Source organism: Tachysurus fulvidraco, chromosome 19 (genome assembly GCF_022655615.1).
Source record: "Tachysurus fulvidraco isolate hzauxx_2018 chromosome 19, HZAU_PFXX_2.0, whole genome shotgun sequence".
Classification (NCBI taxonomy): Eukaryota; Metazoa; Chordata; class Actinopteri; order Siluriformes; family Bagridae; genus Tachysurus; species Tachysurus fulvidraco.
In genome coordinates this window covers 20,102,785-20,122,784 of record NC_062536.1, presented here as the reverse complement: position 1 = coordinate 20,122,784, position 20,000 = coordinate 20,102,785, and the positions used below count along the sequence as shown (strand labels likewise).

General features: G+C 49.4%; 1 protein-coding gene across 9 annotated transcripts in view; it reads right to left on the bottom strand.

Moving 5' to 3' along the window:
- Positions 1-20,000, bottom strand: part of LOC113648169 (protein phosphatase 1, regulatory subunit 12A) — a 34,957-nt gene that overhangs the window by 7,377 nt on the left and 7,580 nt on the right. The window contains exons 9-26 of one of the 9 annotated variants that reach the window (XM_047803769.1): positions 19,162-19,383; positions 18,943-19,028; positions 13,368-13,481; positions 11,621-11,758; positions 9,701-9,823; positions 9,035-9,169; positions 8,832-8,922; positions 8,556-8,738; positions 8,105-8,264; positions 7,763-7,878; positions 7,585-7,650; positions 7,355-7,371; positions 7,117-7,225; positions 6,567-6,686; positions 2,801-2,848; positions 2,665-2,701; positions 1,448-1,498; positions 302-438 (exon numbers count right to left, since the gene is read on the bottom strand). In XM_047803769.1, coding sequence (XP_047659725.1) covers positions 1,467-1,498; positions 2,665-2,701; positions 2,801-2,848; positions 6,567-6,686; positions 7,117-7,225; positions 7,355-7,371; positions 7,585-7,650; positions 7,763-7,878; positions 8,105-8,264; positions 8,556-8,738; positions 8,832-8,922; positions 9,035-9,169; positions 9,701-9,823; positions 11,621-11,758; positions 13,368-13,481; positions 18,943-19,028; positions 19,162-19,383 — 1,797 coding nt within the window. In that variant the 3' untranslated portion in view covers positions 302-438; positions 1,448-1,466. Of the gene's footprint in view, positions 1-268; positions 439-1,447; positions 1,499-2,664; positions 2,702-2,800; positions 2,849-6,566; positions 6,687-7,116; positions 7,226-7,354; positions 7,372-7,584; positions 7,651-7,762; positions 7,879-8,104; positions 8,265-8,555; positions 8,739-8,831; positions 8,923-9,034; positions 9,170-9,700; positions 9,824-11,620; positions 11,759-13,367; positions 13,482-18,942; positions 19,029-19,161; positions 19,384-20,000 lie in introns of those variants that run through there. The other 8 variants (XR_007138561.1, XR_007138562.1, XM_047803768.1 and 5 more) reach the window with 8 other exon arrangements.

Below are 20,000 nucleotides of genomic sequence, written 5' to 3'. Positions count from 1 at the left end.
TCAGTTTTTTTTATCATTAATAATTATCAATTCCCAAAAAATTACAAATCTCATAATATAGAAATAAAAACAATTAAATTAATAATCATAAACATTAATGAGAAACGACACACAAACATCACAGTGTGTATTGTGTATTCATCACTTCACTGAAGCGGTGTAATAAAGGAGCAGAGCGACAGATTTCTCAGTAATATCATCACTGGAAAGTTCAGCAAATGCAGGTAAAACTCTGAAATGAGGCGGAGCAACATCAGGCAACACCTGCCTGTCTACAGGAGAGGGTGGAGCCAATATGTGACATGTAAATGAACTGGGCGGGGCTTAGAGATCAGCAGCGGGCAGTTTGCAGAGAACTCGGGCCAAAGCTCTGTTCTCCGCCTGCAATCGCTCATTATACTGCCTCAGAGCCTGAACCTGCTTTATCTCCGGGAGGTTCTACACACACACACACACACACACACACAGGTGGGGGAAACAGGAGACAAAGAAAGAATGAGAAAGAGAGAAGCCGAGATGAATACAGGAGGAAAAGGAAAGATAAGATGAGGAACAGGCGAGAAAAAAGATTAAAGGAAAGAGCAGAAGGGAAAAAGGGGGACGAGAGAGAGAGAGAGAAATTAGAGCAACAGAAACAAACGGCAACAACATGAAAAACGAAAGAACGAGAGATCAAAGAGATGTGTAACAGTAACACTCATGGGGATTTGGTTTAAACAAGTGTCATTACACACACACACACACACACACACACACACACTTCTTTTATACTTTTGGACCTTCTTAGTTCTGACATTTTTGTTAACTAAAATAAAGCTGAAAGAAGCGATCTGTGGGTCCAAGCACTTTTCTTTGTAACAAAAATATGAAAAACAGACGACAGTCAATATAAACCCCGCCCCTTCTCTGACCACGCCCCAAAACTTGTCCTGGACTCTGTATTCGAGTGTCATACAAATCCCTGTGAAACCCAGTCGGACTGATCGGCATGTTGTTTACAGCTCTAACATGGTTTGGATCGTTATTGTGGTTCTTTTCTACACAAAGTGTGTCGTAAAGATTCTCATGTGTAAAAGAGCTGAATGCTGAGAGAGACCGCGGTGTTCGGACCCCTAGAGAACACTACCTAGCATTAACATACACAAACCCACTGATCTACACACACCCACACACCATCTGAACTCTACTCCTTTTATCCCTCTTTCATTCCCTTCGTTTTGTTCCAAACATTAGGAACATCGACTCACTGTAGTTACTGTCATCATCGTGTAATCTGTTTGGAGTATAGTTGTATGGAAACACACACACACACACACACACACACACACACACACACACACACACAAAATCAAACTAACTAGGTTTAGATAACGACACTATAGTGTTTTCAAGTTGTTTCAGGTTTATACCAGTCAGTATACCAATGTGTGTGTGTGTGTGTATATACCTTAAGTTCCTCCTCCATCTCAGAGATCTTTCTTTCTAGAGCTCGTCGTTCCTGTGTGAACAAAATGCTTTGTAAGTGTCATGTGGCATACACACAAGTACCACACACACACGCGTACTTTTCGTGCACACACCTGCATGTTAATATACTTGCACACACACACACATTTGCATGTTAGTACACTTGCACAAAGAAACAAACACTTACATGCCAGTACACTTACTTACACACTCGTATGCACCTTCATGTAGTACACTCGCACACACAAACTCACACGTAAGTACACACACACACCTATATAATTACTCTCACACACAAAACAAACACATACAGTATGCACATACACAACTGTTCATAAATATATGAACAAAAACACAAATGTCCATGCATAAGTACACTTGGACACACACATACAGATGCACACACACACACACACACACACACACAGACACATACAGATGCACACACACACAGACACATACAGATGCACACACACACACAAGACACATACAGATGCACACACACACACACATACAGATGGACACACACACATGCGCGCACACACAGATTTGCGCACACACATACAGATGCGCGCACACACATACAGATGCACAGATGCACACACACACACTTACAGATGCGCACACACACACACACGTACAGATGCGCACACACACACACACACGTACAGATGCGCACACACACACACACACACGTACAGATGCGCACACACACACACACACACGTACAGATGCGCGCACACACACACACACACACACACGTACAGATGCGCACACACACACACGTACAGATGCGCACACACACACACACACACACACGTACAGATGCACACACACACGTACAGATGCACACACACACGTACAGATGCACACACACATACAGATGCACACACGAGGGGAAAAAAACAGGTGAAATTGAAAAACACAACACAAGCTGCGGGCTGTGTGGAAACAAATCAATGCCAAACTTCTGCAACAAACAATACTGTCCACACACACACACACACACACACAGAGTGAATGCAAAAATGTATAATACACACATATAATGGTGATTACTCAAACACATAACCACACGTGTAAGGCAGGGATATTGTGATTGGCTGATAGAGCTGGCCCCACCCCCTTTTTGGCAGTGACAGGCGTGTGGAACAGCCAATAGCAGAGCTCGATAAAGTTAATTAATTTGGACGTTACCAAAAGCACCAAGCCGGTACTGAGACCTGGCAGCAACCTTCAGATATAAACCAGTGGAAGGAGTTATGGGTCTCGCACACACACACACACACACACACTTTTGTGTTAAACAGTATAATGTGTGTAAAGTGTTTACCCTTTTCTCCATCTCCAGCTGTGATCTATCAGCAAAGCGCTCCTGTCTCTGTAAACACACACACACACACACACACACACACACACACACACACACACACACACACACACACACACACACACACAATCATCAGTGGCGTATATTGTTTGATTTATATAGAACAGAAACTAAATACAACAAAAGTAATCTGTTTAGTCTTCATTGTTGTTCTGATCTGTACATTTGAACCTGCTCTACGTCTGACATCATGCCTATTTTTTTTCATATATATTATTTTTTGTTGTTCACATATAAAAATATATATTTTAAGACCAGGTCATCAGTGTAGTGTTACATTATACCATCAGGAACCGGTCTTTAATGTACTTGTGTGTTTGTAGTGTTTTGCTTATGCGGTTGTTTCCTACACAGTAACATCTAACAACAACACAGTAACTCACTACTGATCATAACAGAAGTCTTACACTTATAACCGCCTCAACTGTAAGATCTAACCCAAACCTGTCGAGCCCCCTCACCTGTACCCCAGTCCAGCCCCCTCACCTGTATCCCTTCCCCTCATCTGTACCCCGTCCAGCCCCCTCACCTGTACCCCAGTCCAGCCCCCTCACCTGTATCCAGTCCCCTCACCTGTACCCAAGTCCAGCCCCCTCAACTGTACCCCATCCAGTCCCTTCAACTGTACCCCATCCAGTCCCCTCACCTGTACCCCAGTCCAGCCCTCTCACCTGTACCCTGTCCAGCCCTCTCACCTGTACCCTAGTCTAGCCCCCTCACCTGTACCCCAGTCCAGTCCCCTCACCTGTACCCCAGTCCAGTCCCTTCACCTGTACCCTGTCCAGCCCTCACACCTGTACCCAAGTCCAGTCCCCTCAACTGTAACCCTGTCCAGCCCCCTCACCTGTAACCCCCTCACTTGTACCTCGTCCAGCCCCCTCACCTGTACCCTGTCCAGCCCCCTCACCTGTACCCCAGTCCAGTCCCTTCACCTGTAACCTGTCCAGCCCTCTCACCTGTACACGAGTCCAGTCCCCTCACCTGTAACCCCCTCACTTGTACCTCGTCCAGCCCCCTCACCTGTAACCCACTCACCTGTAACACGTCCAGCCCCCTCACCTGTAACCCCCTCACTTGTACCTCATCCAGCCCCCTCACCTGTAACCCCCCTCACCTGTAACCCCCCTCACCTGTAACCCCCCTCACCTGTAACCCTGTCCAACCCCCTCACCTGTACCCTGTCCAGCCCTCTCACCTGTACCCTAGTCTAGCCCCCTCACCTGTACCCCAGTCCAGTCCCCTCACCTGTACCCCAGTCCAGTACCCCCACCTGTAAACCAGTCCAGTCCCTTCACCTGTACCCTGTCCAGCCCTTGCACCTGTACCCAAGTCCAGTCCCCTCAACTGTAACCCTGTCCAGCCCCCTCACCTGTAACCCCCTCACTTGTACCTCGTCCAGCCCCCTCACCTGTACCCTGTCCAGCCCCCTCACCTGTACCCCAGTCCAGTCCCTTCACCTGTAACCTGTCCAGCCCTCTCACCTGTACCCGAGTCCAGTCCCCTCACCTGTAACCCCCTCACTTGTACCTCGTCCAGCCTCCCTCACCTGTAACCCACTCACCTGTAACACGTCCAGCCCCCTCACCTGTAACCCTCTCACTTGTACCTCGTCCAGCCCTCCTCACCTGTAACAGCCTCACCTGTAACCCTGTCCAACCCCCTCACCTGTAACCCTGTCCAACCCCCTCACCTGTAACCCTGTCCAACCCCCTCACCTGTAACCCTGTCCAACCCCCTCACCTGTACCCCAGTCCAGTCCCTTCACTTGTACCCTGTCCAGCCCTCACACCTGTACCCGAGTCCAGTCCCCTCACCTGTAACCCTCTCACTTGTACCTCGTCCAGCCCTCCTCACCTGTAACAGCCTCACCTGTAACCCTGTCCAACCCCCTCACCTGTACCCCATTCAGCCCCCTCACCTGTACCCTGTCCAGCCCCCTCATTTGTACACCATTCAGCCCCCTCACGTGAAACTTCCCCACCTGTACCCTGTCCAGCCCCCTCACCTGTACCCTGTCCAGTTCCCTCACCTGTACCCTGTCCAGTTCCCTCACCTGTACCTCAGTCCAGTTCCCTCACCTGTACCTCAGTCCAGTTCCCTCACCTATACCTCAGTCCAGTTCCCTCACCTATACCCCAGTCCAGCCCCCTCACTTGTACTCCGTGCAGCCCCCTCACCTGTACTCCGTGCAGCCCCCTCACCTGTACCTCAGTCCAGTTCCCTCACCTGTACCCCAGTCCAGCCCCCTCACCTGTACCCCAGTCCAGTCCAGCACCCTCACCTGTAACCCCGTCCAACCCCCTCACCTGTACCCTGTCCAGCCCCTTCACCTGTACCCTGTCCAGCCCTCACACCTGGACCCGAGTCGCCTCACCTGTAACCCCCTCACTTGTACCTCGTCCAGCCCCCTAACCTGTAACCGCCTCACCTGTAACCCTGTCCAGCCCCCTCACCTGTACCCCATTCAGCCCCCTCACCTGAAACTTCCTCACCTGTACCCTGTCCAGCCCCTCACCTGTACTCTGTGCATCCCCCTCACCTGTACTCCGTGCAGCCCCCGCACCTGTACCTAGTCCAGTTCCCTCTCCTGTGCCCCATCCAGCCCCCTCACCTGTACCCCAGTCCAGCCCCCTCACCTGTAACCCGTCCAGCCCCCTCACCTGAAACCCGTCCAGCCCCCTCACCTGAAACTTCCTCACCTGTACCCCAGTCCAGCCCTCTCACCTGTACCCCAGTCCAGCCCTCTCACCTGTACCCCAGTCCAGCCCTCTCACCTGTACCCCAGTCCAGTCCCCTCACCTGTACCCCAGTCCAGTCCCCTCACCTGTAACCCCCTCACTTGTACCTCGTCCAGCCCCCTCACCTGTACCTCATTCAGCCCCCTCACCTGTACCCTGTCCAGCCCCCTCACCTTTACGCTGTCCAGCCCCCTCACCTGTACCCCGTCCAGCCCCCTCACCTGTACCCCAGTCCAGCCCCCTCACCTGTACCCCAGTCCAGTCCCCTCACCTGTACCCCAGTCCCCTCAACTGTACCCCAGTCCAGTCCCCTTACCTGTATCCCCGTCCAGTCCCCTCACCTGTAACCCCCTCACCTGTACCCCCGTCCAGTCCCCTCACCTGTACCCCGTCCAGCCCCCTCACCTGTACCCCAGTCCAGCCCCCTCACCTGTACCCCAGTCCAGCCCTCTCACCTGAAACTTCCTCACCTGTACCCTGTCCAGCCCCCTCACCTGTACCCCGTCCAGCCCCCTCACCTGTACCCCAGTCCAGTCCCCTCACACCTGTACCCGAGTCCAGTCCCCTCACCTGTAACCCGTCCAGCCCCCACACCTGTAACCCCCTCCCTTGTACCTTGTCCAGCCCCCTCACTTGTAACCATGTCCAGCCCCCTCACCTGTACCCCATTCAACCCCCTCACCTGAAAGTTCCTCACCTGTACCCTGTCCAGCCCCCTCACCTGTACCCCATTCAACCCCTCACCTGTACCCTGTCCAGCCCCCTCACCTTTCCCCAGCCAAGTCCCCTCACCTGTAACTTCCTCACCTGTAACCCTTGTCCAGTCCCCTCACCTGTACCCTGTCCAGCCACCTCACCAGTAACTTGTCCAGCCCCTTCACTAGTAAGCACCCTGTAATTCCCTTCCCCAGTAATGTACCTGTAACCCCCCTCCCGTAACTCACCTGTAAGCCCCCAATAAACCACCTCACCTGTAATCCCCTCACCTGTGTGGCCCTCTCCAGCTGCCGCTTTAGATCATCCAGCTCCAGATGTGTGTCGCGTAACTGAGATTTAAGCTTCTCATTTTCAGCTTGGATCTGTTCATAAAGCTACACACACACACACACACACACACACACACACACACACACACACACACACACACACACATCAAACAAGCAGAAACACATAATTTCCTGGGAAACAGAGTTCAGTGAGTAGTTGCTAGCCTCTGGGACAGTGTTGCTAACTGGTGTGCGTGCATGTGTGTGTGTGTGTGTATGTGTGTGTGTGTGTGTGTGTGTGTGTGTGAGAGAGAGATTGAGGATTTCCTATCTCCACCCCCCTTCCGGTCAGTTTATGTCTCCATAATTTTAACTTGAATTCCTTTCCTCTGATTTCTTTGCTACACACACAAACACGCACACACGCAGACACACCCCACCCCTCCTGCTCTAATCTGATAGTCTTTCCTGTACTCACCACAAAGCCACACCCACTTCATGGGGAAAATAACAAAAAAAAAAAAAAGAGAGGTACCTTCTTGTAGTCAGTGCTGTCCTCTCGGTCGAGTCGTGAGTACGACCGGCGGCTCTCTCTGTGCTCGTGATGATCAGCGAGGGACGAACCAGACGACGAGCCGTCGTTTCTGATCAGGAAAGTTTTTATACAAATGGTTCGAAGTAAAAGAGCTCATAAAGAATAAAACAACACAAATATACTACCAAAAAGAAACATGTAGAACCTGTGACTACTGTGCAGTGTAAAGGTAACATACCTCGAGAGTCTTTCACTCTGTGGAACAAAGAACACACATCGGTGTTGTCGATTAACGTATAATGTATATAATATGGTTGTCTAAAGAATTTCTGTCACTGCCTTCACACATCAAAATAATTATGGACAAGATAACAGATGACAAAACAAAGGTCTCAGCCTTTAGAGCCCTGTCTCTCAGTTAGACTCTTGGTTAGTTCTAGTCTCAGTGTGAACGGTAGATGACGTTACCTGTGTTTCTGCTTTAGTGCTCCCTTCCTCTGAGTCCGAGTGCTGTTCTGGGTCATTCTCATCGCTCTGAAAGGCACAGATACAGCTTTAGTTGTTACATACGTTATCAAAACATGGAGAAGTGTATCGAGTATAGGAGTGTGCGTGTTTGTGTGTGTGTTAATATAGGTATCTGTACATCTTGTGTCCAGAATGGGACTCCAGTAGAGCGCCGTTTCTCTCGAGGACGTCTGCGATCACGTATAGAGCGAGGCTGACTTTTATCCTCTACCTCCTTTTCTTCTTCTCTCTTATCTAAACACACACAAACGTCATCTAACACACATCCTACCCAGATGCATGGGGTATCAAGTGCATGTTCTGGAAGTAACAAAATGAAATGCCAGCATACAAAAACATTAAAACAGAACCAGGAGCAATTCTTAAGAATAATATTCTGTGGTTCACTCGGTCTGGGAAGTTTACGTTTTATTCCCTTTCCTGACTCAACTGATGTTAAGTCACGTTTTAATTACGTTACCTTTCTCGGTGTCGCGGGCGGAGCTTCTGTAACTGGGTATGATTCCACTCAGACTGTCAGGGCGGTTCAGCGAGGAAGAGGACGTGTAGAGCGATGAAGTAACGGAGGACGACGGCACAGTAGTGGAAGAGGACGAGCTCAAGGAAGGGGTGCGGTATCGCTGCACCCAGACACGTGCACACACGTTAGACTTCTTTATTATTATTATTAATAAACTACTCATTTACTTTCTTACAAAAAAAAAAAATAAATCTCTAAAAAAGTGACAAACTTTGTACTGGATCATAAAGTCTAACAGCCAATCAGATTCCAATATGCAAATGATGTACATTTCACTATGACAGTGCAGTAGGGTTTAGGATATGTTTCCTATTTGCATGTTTGTTAAAAATTAATTTCTTTATAGTATTGTCACCTCTGTAAAAATAAACAAATGTAGATCTAGACTCACCTCCTCAAAGCGATAGCGTGAACGATAGTCATCCTCTTTTGGCTCGGTCTCCTTCTTCTCCTCCTGCTTCTCCTTGTCCTGTTTCTCCTTCTCTTCTTTTTCCTTCTCCTCCTCTCGAGACCGCGGCGGACGATTGCGACCGATGGTCTTCTCCGCCTCCTGGAGGTCAGTTAAGGTCACTCCCTGAAAAAGAGCAGAAGTGAGGGTTAGGGTTAGACCTAGGTGATGGGTGACGTATAACGAGTTACATAAAGAGGTGTTGAGACGGAAGAGTACCTGTGTGGACCTTCTGGACTGCCTGGCCTGTCGAGATCGAGCTCTCCTCTGAGACTCGGACTCCTCATCACGCACAGGAGTGAGGTATGATCTAGAAACATATTAATGCACAAAAATTACCTGTAAAGCATAGAGATTCCTTCAAAGAACATCATTTTTAAATATCCATTATAAGAAATGCAGAAAGGTGTTTATGAGCATACCTGCGTCTCTCTCTGCCATCTCCTGCAGTAGTGTGTGTGGTGGTGGTGGTGGTAGTTGTGGTGGCTGCAGTGTTAATGGTGGGAATTACGGTCGCCGATTCCTTCTCTTTCTCCGCCCCATCCTCGGACCAATACCTACAGAAGCGCACACGACTCTTTTACAAGGTGGATGAAGAACACGCACTTAATTCTAACACTAAATAATGAAAAAGCTCTTCCCATGCGCTAAACCTTCCAGTAATGCAGGTCAGCTACCACACAAACATAGCAACTCCTTTATAGGGTGCCATTACTTATGTCCTAACCGAAAGGCTAAAACTGAAAGTTTTATATGCTTTGGAATCACTAATTAGCAAGTCAATCAACTCTAACTCTAAACACTAACTATCTTAAAACAGCACAGAGAATTTAACCGTCACCTCGATGTTTCTTGTGTAAATAACGTGTGTTAATAATATGATATATAAATAATGTAAACGTTATTATGTTTTATCATCTGTGTGTTTGTTCTCCGTTCAAAACAGATGAGGATAGGAGGCAGATGGGCGTAGCATGCTAGCTAAAACACAGATCGATGATGACTCACTTTAGTTTGAAACACACATAGCGGTAACCTCTACACTCAGACAGGTTTATCCCTGTAATGCTTATCTTCAGTCTGTGTACCTGGGCACACTGCGGTGTCCTGTAGGTGAGGTAATTGTGGTAGTGGAGGTGGAGCTTGTCGTCGTAGTAACAGCAGAGGAAGTGGAGCTCACAGCATCATCTTGCCTCCTTCCAAACGATCCGCTACACGCACACACACACACACGCACGCACATTTAACAGTGGATGGTCAAACATTTAATTGGCTCCAAACATGCACACAAAAAAACAGCACAAGAGCCCTACAATGCAGTGAGAGAGTGTGTTTGTGTAACTTGTATTTCCATCTGTGTGTCATTAGCTGTCATGGACAAACCCCTGTTGTGATTGGACCTCACAAATAATAAAAAGAGGTTTGGCTAAGAGAGTCTGCTTCAACAAAGATGGAGACCCCTGATCATCACCATAGGATCCATGTTTCACCACAGTATTCCTCTAATTCCAGTTATCCAGTTACCTGCCCCACTGCCCTTACCATTTCCCCACCTGCCCCCACTGTCCTTACCATCTCCCCACCAGCCCCAGCTGTCCTTACAGTATCCCACCAGCCTCCGCTGTTCTTACAGTTTCCCACCAGTCTCTGCTGTTCCTGAGGTATCCCACCCTGCTGTCCTTACAGTATCCCACCAGCCCCCGCTGTCCTTACCATTTCCCCACCAGCCTCCGCTGTCCTTACAGTATCCCACCAGTCTCTGCTGTTTTTGAGGTATCCCACCCTGCTGACCTTACAATAAACCACCAGCCACCACTGTCCTTACCATTTCCCCGTCAGCCCCAGCTGTCCTTACAGTATCCAACCGGTCTCCACTGTCCTTACAGTATCCCACCAGCCCCCACTGTCCTTACCATTTTCCCATCAGCCCCAGCTGTCCTTACAGTATTCCCACCGGTCTCTGCTGTACTTACGGTATCCCACCAGCCCCCGATGTTCTTGAGATATCCCACCAGTCTCCGCTGTCCTTACCGTATCCCACCAGTCTCCGCTGTCCTTACCGTATCCCACCAGTCTCCGCTGTCCTTACAGTATCCCACCAGCCACAGCTGTCCTTACGGTATCCCACCAGCCTCAGCTGTCCTTACCATATCCCACCAGTCTCCGCTGTTCTTGAAGTATCCCACCCCGCTGTCCATACAGTACCCCACCAGCCCCAGCTGTCCTTACCGTATCCCACCAGCCCCATCTGTACTTACCGTATCCCACCAGCTCCATCTGTCCTATCCGAATCCCACCAGCCCCAGCTGTCCTTATGGTATCCCACCAGTCTCCGCTGTCCTCTGACATACTATTAGTACTCACTGTTCAGCCAATATCACTCTAGGTCCCATTATACTTCTGATACCCCACTAGTTCCTAATGTTCTTCCAATATCCCTTAATTGCAGCTGACCTTCTGGTATCCCCCAGTTTCATAGTCATTCCAGTGTCCCTCTAATTAATGCGGTCCTTCTAGTATACTCTCAGTTCCCACTGCCCTACAAGTATCCCTTTAACTTCTGGCATCCTCCAGTATACCCTTAGTTCCTGCTGTCCTTGCAGTATAGTATCCTCAGCTACTGGGCTTAACATTAAAGTCTTTACAAACCCCTCTACTGTGATTGAACCAAGTAACTGTAGAGGTTTGGGGTAATAAAGTCAGCATCAATTTCGACTTCACCAAAGGGTTCAGTAATAGTGCATAGATGTGATCTTGAACACCGTGCAAAAGCCTGAAAATGAGAGACTCTACAGCCTTGCAGTACAACATTTGGGGCATGGCTACTATCGGTGACGTCACTGTATTAGAAGATTATCAAGAGAAGGTGAAATCTGACAACCACCTTACCTGTGACAGATGCTGCTATGGATCCTGATATGTTTATTATGTGATCTAAACATTTTTTGACAGCAACCCATTTTGCATGGAAAAAGAGTAATAAAGATTGAGAGAGGGTGGGTGTGTACCTTCGGTGTATGCTGTAAGACTGGTAGTAGGACGATGAAGCTTTAGTGCTGTTAGGATCCAGACTGGAAGCCGAAGATGATTTTGCAGGAAGATCGCGAGAGCTGCTGCTTCGGCCAAGTGTTAAAGTGTGTGACGTGCTGCAGAGTGCGTGACTGTTAGCAAGACGTGAAGACACACATATACACACCCCTACAGCCATGTCTTATGATTCTGAGTCTACTCAGACTGTATGTACTCAAACACAAGCTACAATCCAGTATCTCCTAGTTTCCACTGTCCTTCTGGTACATCCCTCAGCTCCAATTACCCTTACAGAACCCACTCATTTTCATGTGTCTTCCAGTATCTCACTAGTTCCTTCCATCCTTTCAAAAACTGACTTTAGATCCCACTGTCCTTTCATTATCCCCTAGTCCCAACTGTCCATTCTCCAAATTCGTCCATGCTCCTGGTACAGCCCTGGGTCCTTCTACACCTCCTTCTCTTGCGTTTTGTCCCATCAGTACACCCTGTGCTCTGCTCTGCTCTGCCCTGCCCCGCAACCCCCACCTCCACATTCCGATGTACTTCCAGCATCCGGAATATTTTTTGCTAGATTTTTTGAAAGACTGAAAACAGGTGTCAGAAGTGCAGCTGATGGAGGACAAGTAGACATCTCCACCAACACATGCACAGAATAAGACATTAAAAACACAAGCACATGCATAGCACGTAAACTATTACAAACTAACTGCATAAGCAGTGAGCAGTGGCAGGTAGGTTAGGGTAATAATCCTACAAACTGTGTACATAATAGCATTTATTGTTAGTGTAGCCCAAGATAATTTATTTAGCGCTATTAGTTAGCTAATATAATAGTATTATAAATGTAACTTTTGTTATGATTCAAAGTATGATTTCTTAGCAAAAGAGGACACGTGAATGACATGGAAAAGGACATGGGATTCATCTTCATCATGTCCAGTGTGTTTCACACATGCTCCATTTAACATGATTGAGGAACTGCAGTCAAGTTCTAGATGATTTTAGACAAAGTTTAGATTACGCCTGGTTCTAAAGAATATATTATGCTTTCCATTCTAGATAAAGGTGGGATGATATCAGTTCTCTACAGAGGCAGGGCTGAGCTGGTTCTAGATAAAGGCCAGGATTTATAGTAAAGGCCAGGCTGAACTGGGATTAAAGGTAAAGGCCAGGCTGAATTGGGATTAAAGGTAAAGGCCAGGCTGAACTGGGATTAATGGTAAAGGCCAGGCTGAACTGGGATTAAAGGTAAAGGCCAGGCTGAACTGGGATTAAAGGTAAAGGCCAGGCTGAACTGGGATTAAAGGTAAAGGCCAGGCTGAACTGGGATTAAAGGTAAAGGCCAGGCTGAACTGGGATTAAAGGTAAAGGCCAGGCTGAACTGGGATTAAAGGTAAAGGCCAGGCTGAACTGGGATTAAAGGTAAAGGCCAGGCTGAACTGGGATTAAAGGTAAAGGCCAGGCTGAACTGGGATTAATAGTAAAGGCCAGGCTGAACTGGGATTAAAGGTAAAGGCCAGGCTGAACTGGGATTAAAGGTAAAGGCCAGGCTGAACTGGGATTAATGGTAAAGGCCAGGCTGAACTGGGATTAATGGTAAAGGCCAGGCTGAACTGGGATTAATAGTAAAGGCCAGGCTGAACTGGGATTAATAGTAAAGGCCAGGCTGAACTGGGATTAATGGTAAAGGCCAGGCTGAACTGGCTCTAGATAAAGGCTAACCTGCGTTGGTAGCTGGATGTTCGGTTTAAGGAGGTTGTGTCGTTGTTCTTCAGATCTTCTTCCCAGCGTCTCCGTGTGTAAGAACCACTTCGCACCAGACTAGCTGCTGAGTCCCTGAGAAACAGAGACTACAGTAGAACCATGGAGTGTATACACACACACACACACACACACACACCTCTGATGTGTGTGAGAGGCTTGTTTAAAAATGTGGAAGCTGCTCATATGTAATTTGCTGTACTTTATAAGCACTGCAGATATATAATTACTGTTTATGTCGGGGGGGCACGGTACATGAAAAAACACCTGAACCGTTCGGTTCGCTTGTCTCGGTTCGGTTCGTGTGTGCGTCACACGGCTCGACGCATTCGCAGTGTAGCCCCGTGCTCAGTTTAGCCTCAGACAGTTTTGCGCGAACATACATATAGACAGTAAAAGATGAGTAAGGAGTGCTGCAGAAATGACAAGGAGTTGGCGGACGCGTCCGCGTCGTTCAAGTCCGGTGTGTGGGAACATTTTTGTTTTTTTATGCTACTTAAGATGACAACGGAAATAAAACAGTAGATAGAACTGTGACTGTGTGCAAACATTGTGCAAGATGCATTCAATATGCTAATGACAACACTTCTAATATTACAGTTGTGTTAAGATGTTAAACTTATGCTTGACTTTATGATTATGACCTTTGCTATTGTTATAGCCTCATGATATGTTATTACATTATATATATTTAATAATACTGTATCCTAAATTGTGGATAATTAAGCTAATAAGCTATATATCAAATGCTGAAGGACATTTCTGGTGTTGAAGATTAAAAGAAAAAAATAACAAGAACCGTACAGAACCGAAAACCGTGACCCTAAAACCGTGATACGAGCCGAACTGTGGGTTTTGTGATCCGTACCACCCCGATTTTATATATATTTAAACTGTTTACTAGTGAAATTATAAATTATTATTTTACTGATGAAAGTTATCATTCCAGTAACAGAAATATTTCAGTTTTCCAACACCATGACCGCCACAAATATAAACTACAATATAGTTTAGAATAGAACAAATCATTTATTAATCTCTCATTTAAAATTTATTTAAAGATATATATATATATTAAAAAATAAATAAATCGCACCTGCTGTAAAAGCAGATAAATGTAGCTCAGCGTGCAGTTTATCTCTTACACTGCAGCACACAGCAATGAACACCAGAGGGTGTGCTCAGCAACACACACACACTCACAGACACACTCACTCACTCAGACACACACGCACTCACTTACTCACAGGCAGGCACTCACTCACTGGCAGGCACTCACTCACTCACTCACAGGCAGGCACTCACTCACTCACTCACAGGCAAGCACTCACTCACTCACTCACAGGCAGGCACTCACTCACTCACAGGCAGGCACTCACTCACTCACTCACAGGCAAGCACTCACTCACTCACTCACAGGCAGGCACTCACTCACTCACTCACAGGCAGGCACTCACTCACTCACAGGCACTCACTCACTCACTCACAGGCAGGCACTCACTCACTCACAGGCAGGCACTCACTCACTCACTCACGCACTCACTCACGCACTCACTCACGCACTCACTCACTCACAGGCACTCACTCACTCACTCACTGGCAGGCACTCACTCACTCACTCACTCACAGGCAGGCACTCACTCACTCACTCACTCACAGGCAGGCACGCACTCACTCACTCACTCACTCACAGGCAGGCACGCACTCACTCACTCACTCACTCACTCACTCACTCACTCACTCACTCACTCACTCACTCACAGGCAGGCACGCACTCACTCACTCACTCACTCACAGGCAGGCACGCACTCACTCACTCACTCACAGGCAGGCACGCACTCACTCACTCACTCACTCACTCACTCACTCACAGGCAGGCAGGCACGCACTCACTCACTCACTCACTCACTCACTCACTCACAGGCAGGCACGCACGCACTCACTCACTCACTCACAGGCAGGCAGGCACTCACTCACTCACTCACTCACTCACTCACAGGCACTCACTCACTCACTCACTCATAGGCAGGCACTCACTCACAGGCAGGCACTCACTCACAGGCAGGCACTCACTCACTCACTCACAGGCACGCACTCACTCACTCACTCACAGGCACTCACTCACTCACTCACTCACAGGCAGGCACTCACTCACTCACTCACTCACTCACTCACTCACAGGCAGGCACTCACTCACTCACTCACTCACTCACAGGCAGGCACTCACTCACTCACTCACTCACTCACAGGCAGGCACTCACTCACTCACTCACAGGCACTCACTCACTCACTCACTCACAGGCAGGCACTCACTCACTCACTCACTGGCAGGCACTCACTCACTCACAGGCACTCACTCACTCACAGGCACTCACTCACTCACAGGCAGGCAGGCACTCACTCTCACTCACTCACTCACTCACTCACAGGCAGTCACTCACTCACTCACTCACAGGCAGGCACTCACTCACTCACTCACTCACAGGCAGGCACTCACTCACTCACTCACAGGCAGGCACTCACTCACTCACTCACAGGCAGGCACTCACTCACTCACTCACTCACAGGCAGGCAGGCACTCACTCACTCACTCACTCACAGGCAGGCACTCACTCACTCACTCACTCACAGGCAGGCACTCACTCACTCACTCACTCACTCACTCACTCACTCACAGGCAGGCACTCACTCACTCACTCACTCACAGGCAGGCACTCACTCACTCACTCACTCACTCACTCACAGGCAGGCACTCACTCACTCACTCACAGGCAGGCACTCATTCACTCACTCACGCACTCACTCACTCACTGGCAGGCACTCACTCACTCACTCACAGGCAGGCACTCACTCACTCACTCACAGGCAGGCACTCACTCACTCACTGGCAGGCACTCACTCACTCACTGGCAGGCACTCACTCACTCACTGGCAGGCACTCACTCACTCACTGGCAGGCACTCACTCACTCACTCACTCACTCACAGGCAGGCAGGCACGCACTCACTCACTCACTCACTCACAGGCAGGCACTCACTCACTCACTCACTGGCAGGCACTCACTCACTCACTCACAGGCACTCACTCACTCACTCACAGGCAGGCACTCATTCACTCACTCACTCACGCACTCACTCACGCACGCACTCACTCACTCACAGGCAGGCACTCACTCACTCACTGGCAGGCACTCACTCACTCACTCACTCACTCGCAGGCAGGCACTCATTCACTCACTCACTCACGCACTCACTCACGCACTCACAGGCAGGCACTCATTCACTCACTCACTCACGCACGCACGCACGCACGCACGCACTCACTCACTCACTCACTCACAGGCAGGCACTCACTCACTCACAGGCAGGCACTCACTCACTCACAGGCACGCACTCACTCACTCACAGGCAGGCACTCACTCACTCACAGGCAGGCACTCACTCACTCACAGGCAGGCACTCACTCACAAGCAGGCACTCACGCACTCACTCACAAGCAGGCACTCACGCACTCACTCACAGGCACGCACTCACTCACAGGCACGCACTCACTCACAGGCAGGCACTCACTCACAGGCAGGCACTCACTCACAGGCAGGCACTCACTCACTCACTCACTCACTCACAGGCACTCACTCACTCACTCACAGGCACTAGCTCACTCACTCACAGGCACTAGCTCACTCACTCACAGGCACTAGCTCACAGGCACTCACTCACTCACAGGCACTCACTCACTGGCACTCACTCACTGGCACTCACTCACTGGCACTCACTCACTGGCACTCACTCACTGGCACTCACTCACTCACAGGCACTCACTCACTCACAGGCACTCACTCACTCACAGGCACTCACTCACTCACAGGCACTCACTCACTCACAGGCACTCACTCACTCACAGGCACTCACTCACTCACTCACTCACTCACAGGCAGGCACTCACTCACTCACAGGCAGGCACTCACTCACTCACAGGCAGGCACTCACTCACTCACTCACAGGCAGGCACTCACTCACTCACTCACAGGCAGGCACTCACTCACTCACTCACAGGCAGGCACTCACTCACTCACTCACAGGCAGGCACTCACTCACTCACTCACAGGCAGGCACTCACTCACTCACTCACAGGCAGGCACTCACTCACTCACTCACAGGCAGGCACTCACTCACTCACTCACTCACTGGCAGGCACTCACTCACTCACAGGCACTCACTCACTCACTCACAGGCAGGCAGGCACTCACTCTCACTCACTCACTCACTCACAGGCAGTCACTCACTCACTCACTCACAGGCAGTCACTCACTCACTCACTCACAGGCAGTCACTCACTCACTCACAGGCACTCACTCACTCACTCACTCACAGGCACTCACTCACTCACTCACTCACTCACTCACAGGCACTCACTCACTCACTCACAGGCACTCACTCACTCACTCACTCACAGGCACTCACTCACTCACTCACTCACAGGCACTCACTCACTCACAGGCACTCACTCACTCACAGGCACTCACTCACTCACTCACAGGCACTCACAAGCAGGCACTCACTCACTCACAGGCAGGCACTCACTCACTCACTCACTCACTGGCAGGCACTCACTCACTCACAGGCACTCACTCACTCACTCACTCACAGGCAGGCAGGCACTCACTCACTCACTCACTCACAGGCAGTCACTCACTCACTCACTCACTCACAGGCAGGCACTCACTCACTCACTCACAGGCAGGCACTCACTCACTCACTCACAGGCACTCACTCACTCACTCACAGGCAGGCAGGCACTCACTCACTCACTCACTGGCAGGCACTCACTCACTCACTCACAGGCAGGCACTCACTCACTCACTCACTCACAGGCAGGCACTCACTCACTCACTCACAGGCAGGCACTCACTCACTCACTCACTCACTCACAGGCAGGCACTCACTCACTCACTCACAGGCAGGCACTCACTCACCTCACTCACAGGCAGGCACTCACTCACTCACAGGCAGGCACTCACTCACTCACAGGCAGGCACTCACTCACTCACTCACTCACAGGCAGGCACTCACTCACTCACTCACTCACAGGCAGGCACTCACTCACTCACTCACTCACTCACTCACAGGCAGGCACTCACTCACCTCACTCACAGGCAGGCACTCATTCACTCACTCACTCACGCACTCACTCACGCACGCACTCACTGGCAGGCACTCACTCACTCACTCACTGGCAGGCAGGCAGGCACTCACTCACTCACAGGCAGGCACTCACTCACTCACAGGCAGGCACTCACTCACTCACTGGCAGGCACTCACTCACTCACTCACTCACAGGCAGGCACTCATTCACTCACTCACTCACGCACTCACTCACGCACTCACGCACTCACTCACCCACAGACACGCACGCGCGCACTCACCCACAGACACGCACGCACACAATCGCTCACGCGCGCGCAATCACACATGCGCACACGCACTCACACATACACGCATGCACTCACACACACGCACTCAGTTTTCACACACACCTGTTTTCCTTCTCATCTATATCTGATGCACTCGGGTGTCTTCTTGGGAAAGTGGGAGCCACGTACGCCAGAGACTTCTCCTTTTCCTGCGCAAAATAAAAATAGATTTATTATAATTAGAAAATGTGGCCTCTGTGTGTTTGTGAGTGTGTGTCAGTCTCAGTAAAGGGGCATGGCATCAGTTAGTCTTAGTGGGCGTGGCCTCTGTGTGTCACACACCTTCTCCTTGTCCTTGTTATCCAGTGAGGAGGTGAGTCGTGGTGAGGACGCTGAGCGCATCACCCCACTCAGGTCCTTCTCCTTCTGAGCCTCTTTTGTTGCACTGATCTCTGCCAGTGCACCGTAACTTCCTGTCTTCCTCAAGCCCAGTCTCCACGAGGCCGGCGACTCATCCTTCCTCTCGTCCTCTTTAGGAGACACTTTACCTGTAGGTACACTCACCTGGGAAGGAGGGTGGGTGGGAGAGAAGGGAGTGAAAATGAGTCTGGAGCTTAACTATGACTTCATCGTACGTACACACACACGCACACACACACGTAAATCTTCACACTTTGTGTAGGACCCTTGGGCTTCACAAATGCTGTGTTTATTAATAAATATATAAATACCATAAATATTGTAACAGCTCAGTGTTTTTAGTTAGTTTATGATGTCATTAAAATAAACACAACAGTATTAAAAGAGATCTAAAGGAGGAATCACGAATAAACCTGTTTTAGTGACATCACCATGCAGAGAGGTTACAGGCTCATTAACGGCTTGTGTTCTGATTGGTTAGGAACATGGTAATGGGAGGAGTTTATTAATTTTGGGGGAGGGGCACACATGAAGCCTCACCATTACTTTATTGGGCACAAGAGAAATGCCTGTTTTTCTCAAGCCCTGACGCCACAATGCAGGACAGGCCTCACCCAGCGCAGATAAAATATCACACTACAGCACAAACACACACCGGGGGGAGGGACAGAGAGAGACAGACAGAGAGAGAGAGAAAGACGGGGAGAGAGAGAGAGACAGAGAGAGACAAACAGGAGTAAAAAGAGTATGAAGATTGTGTA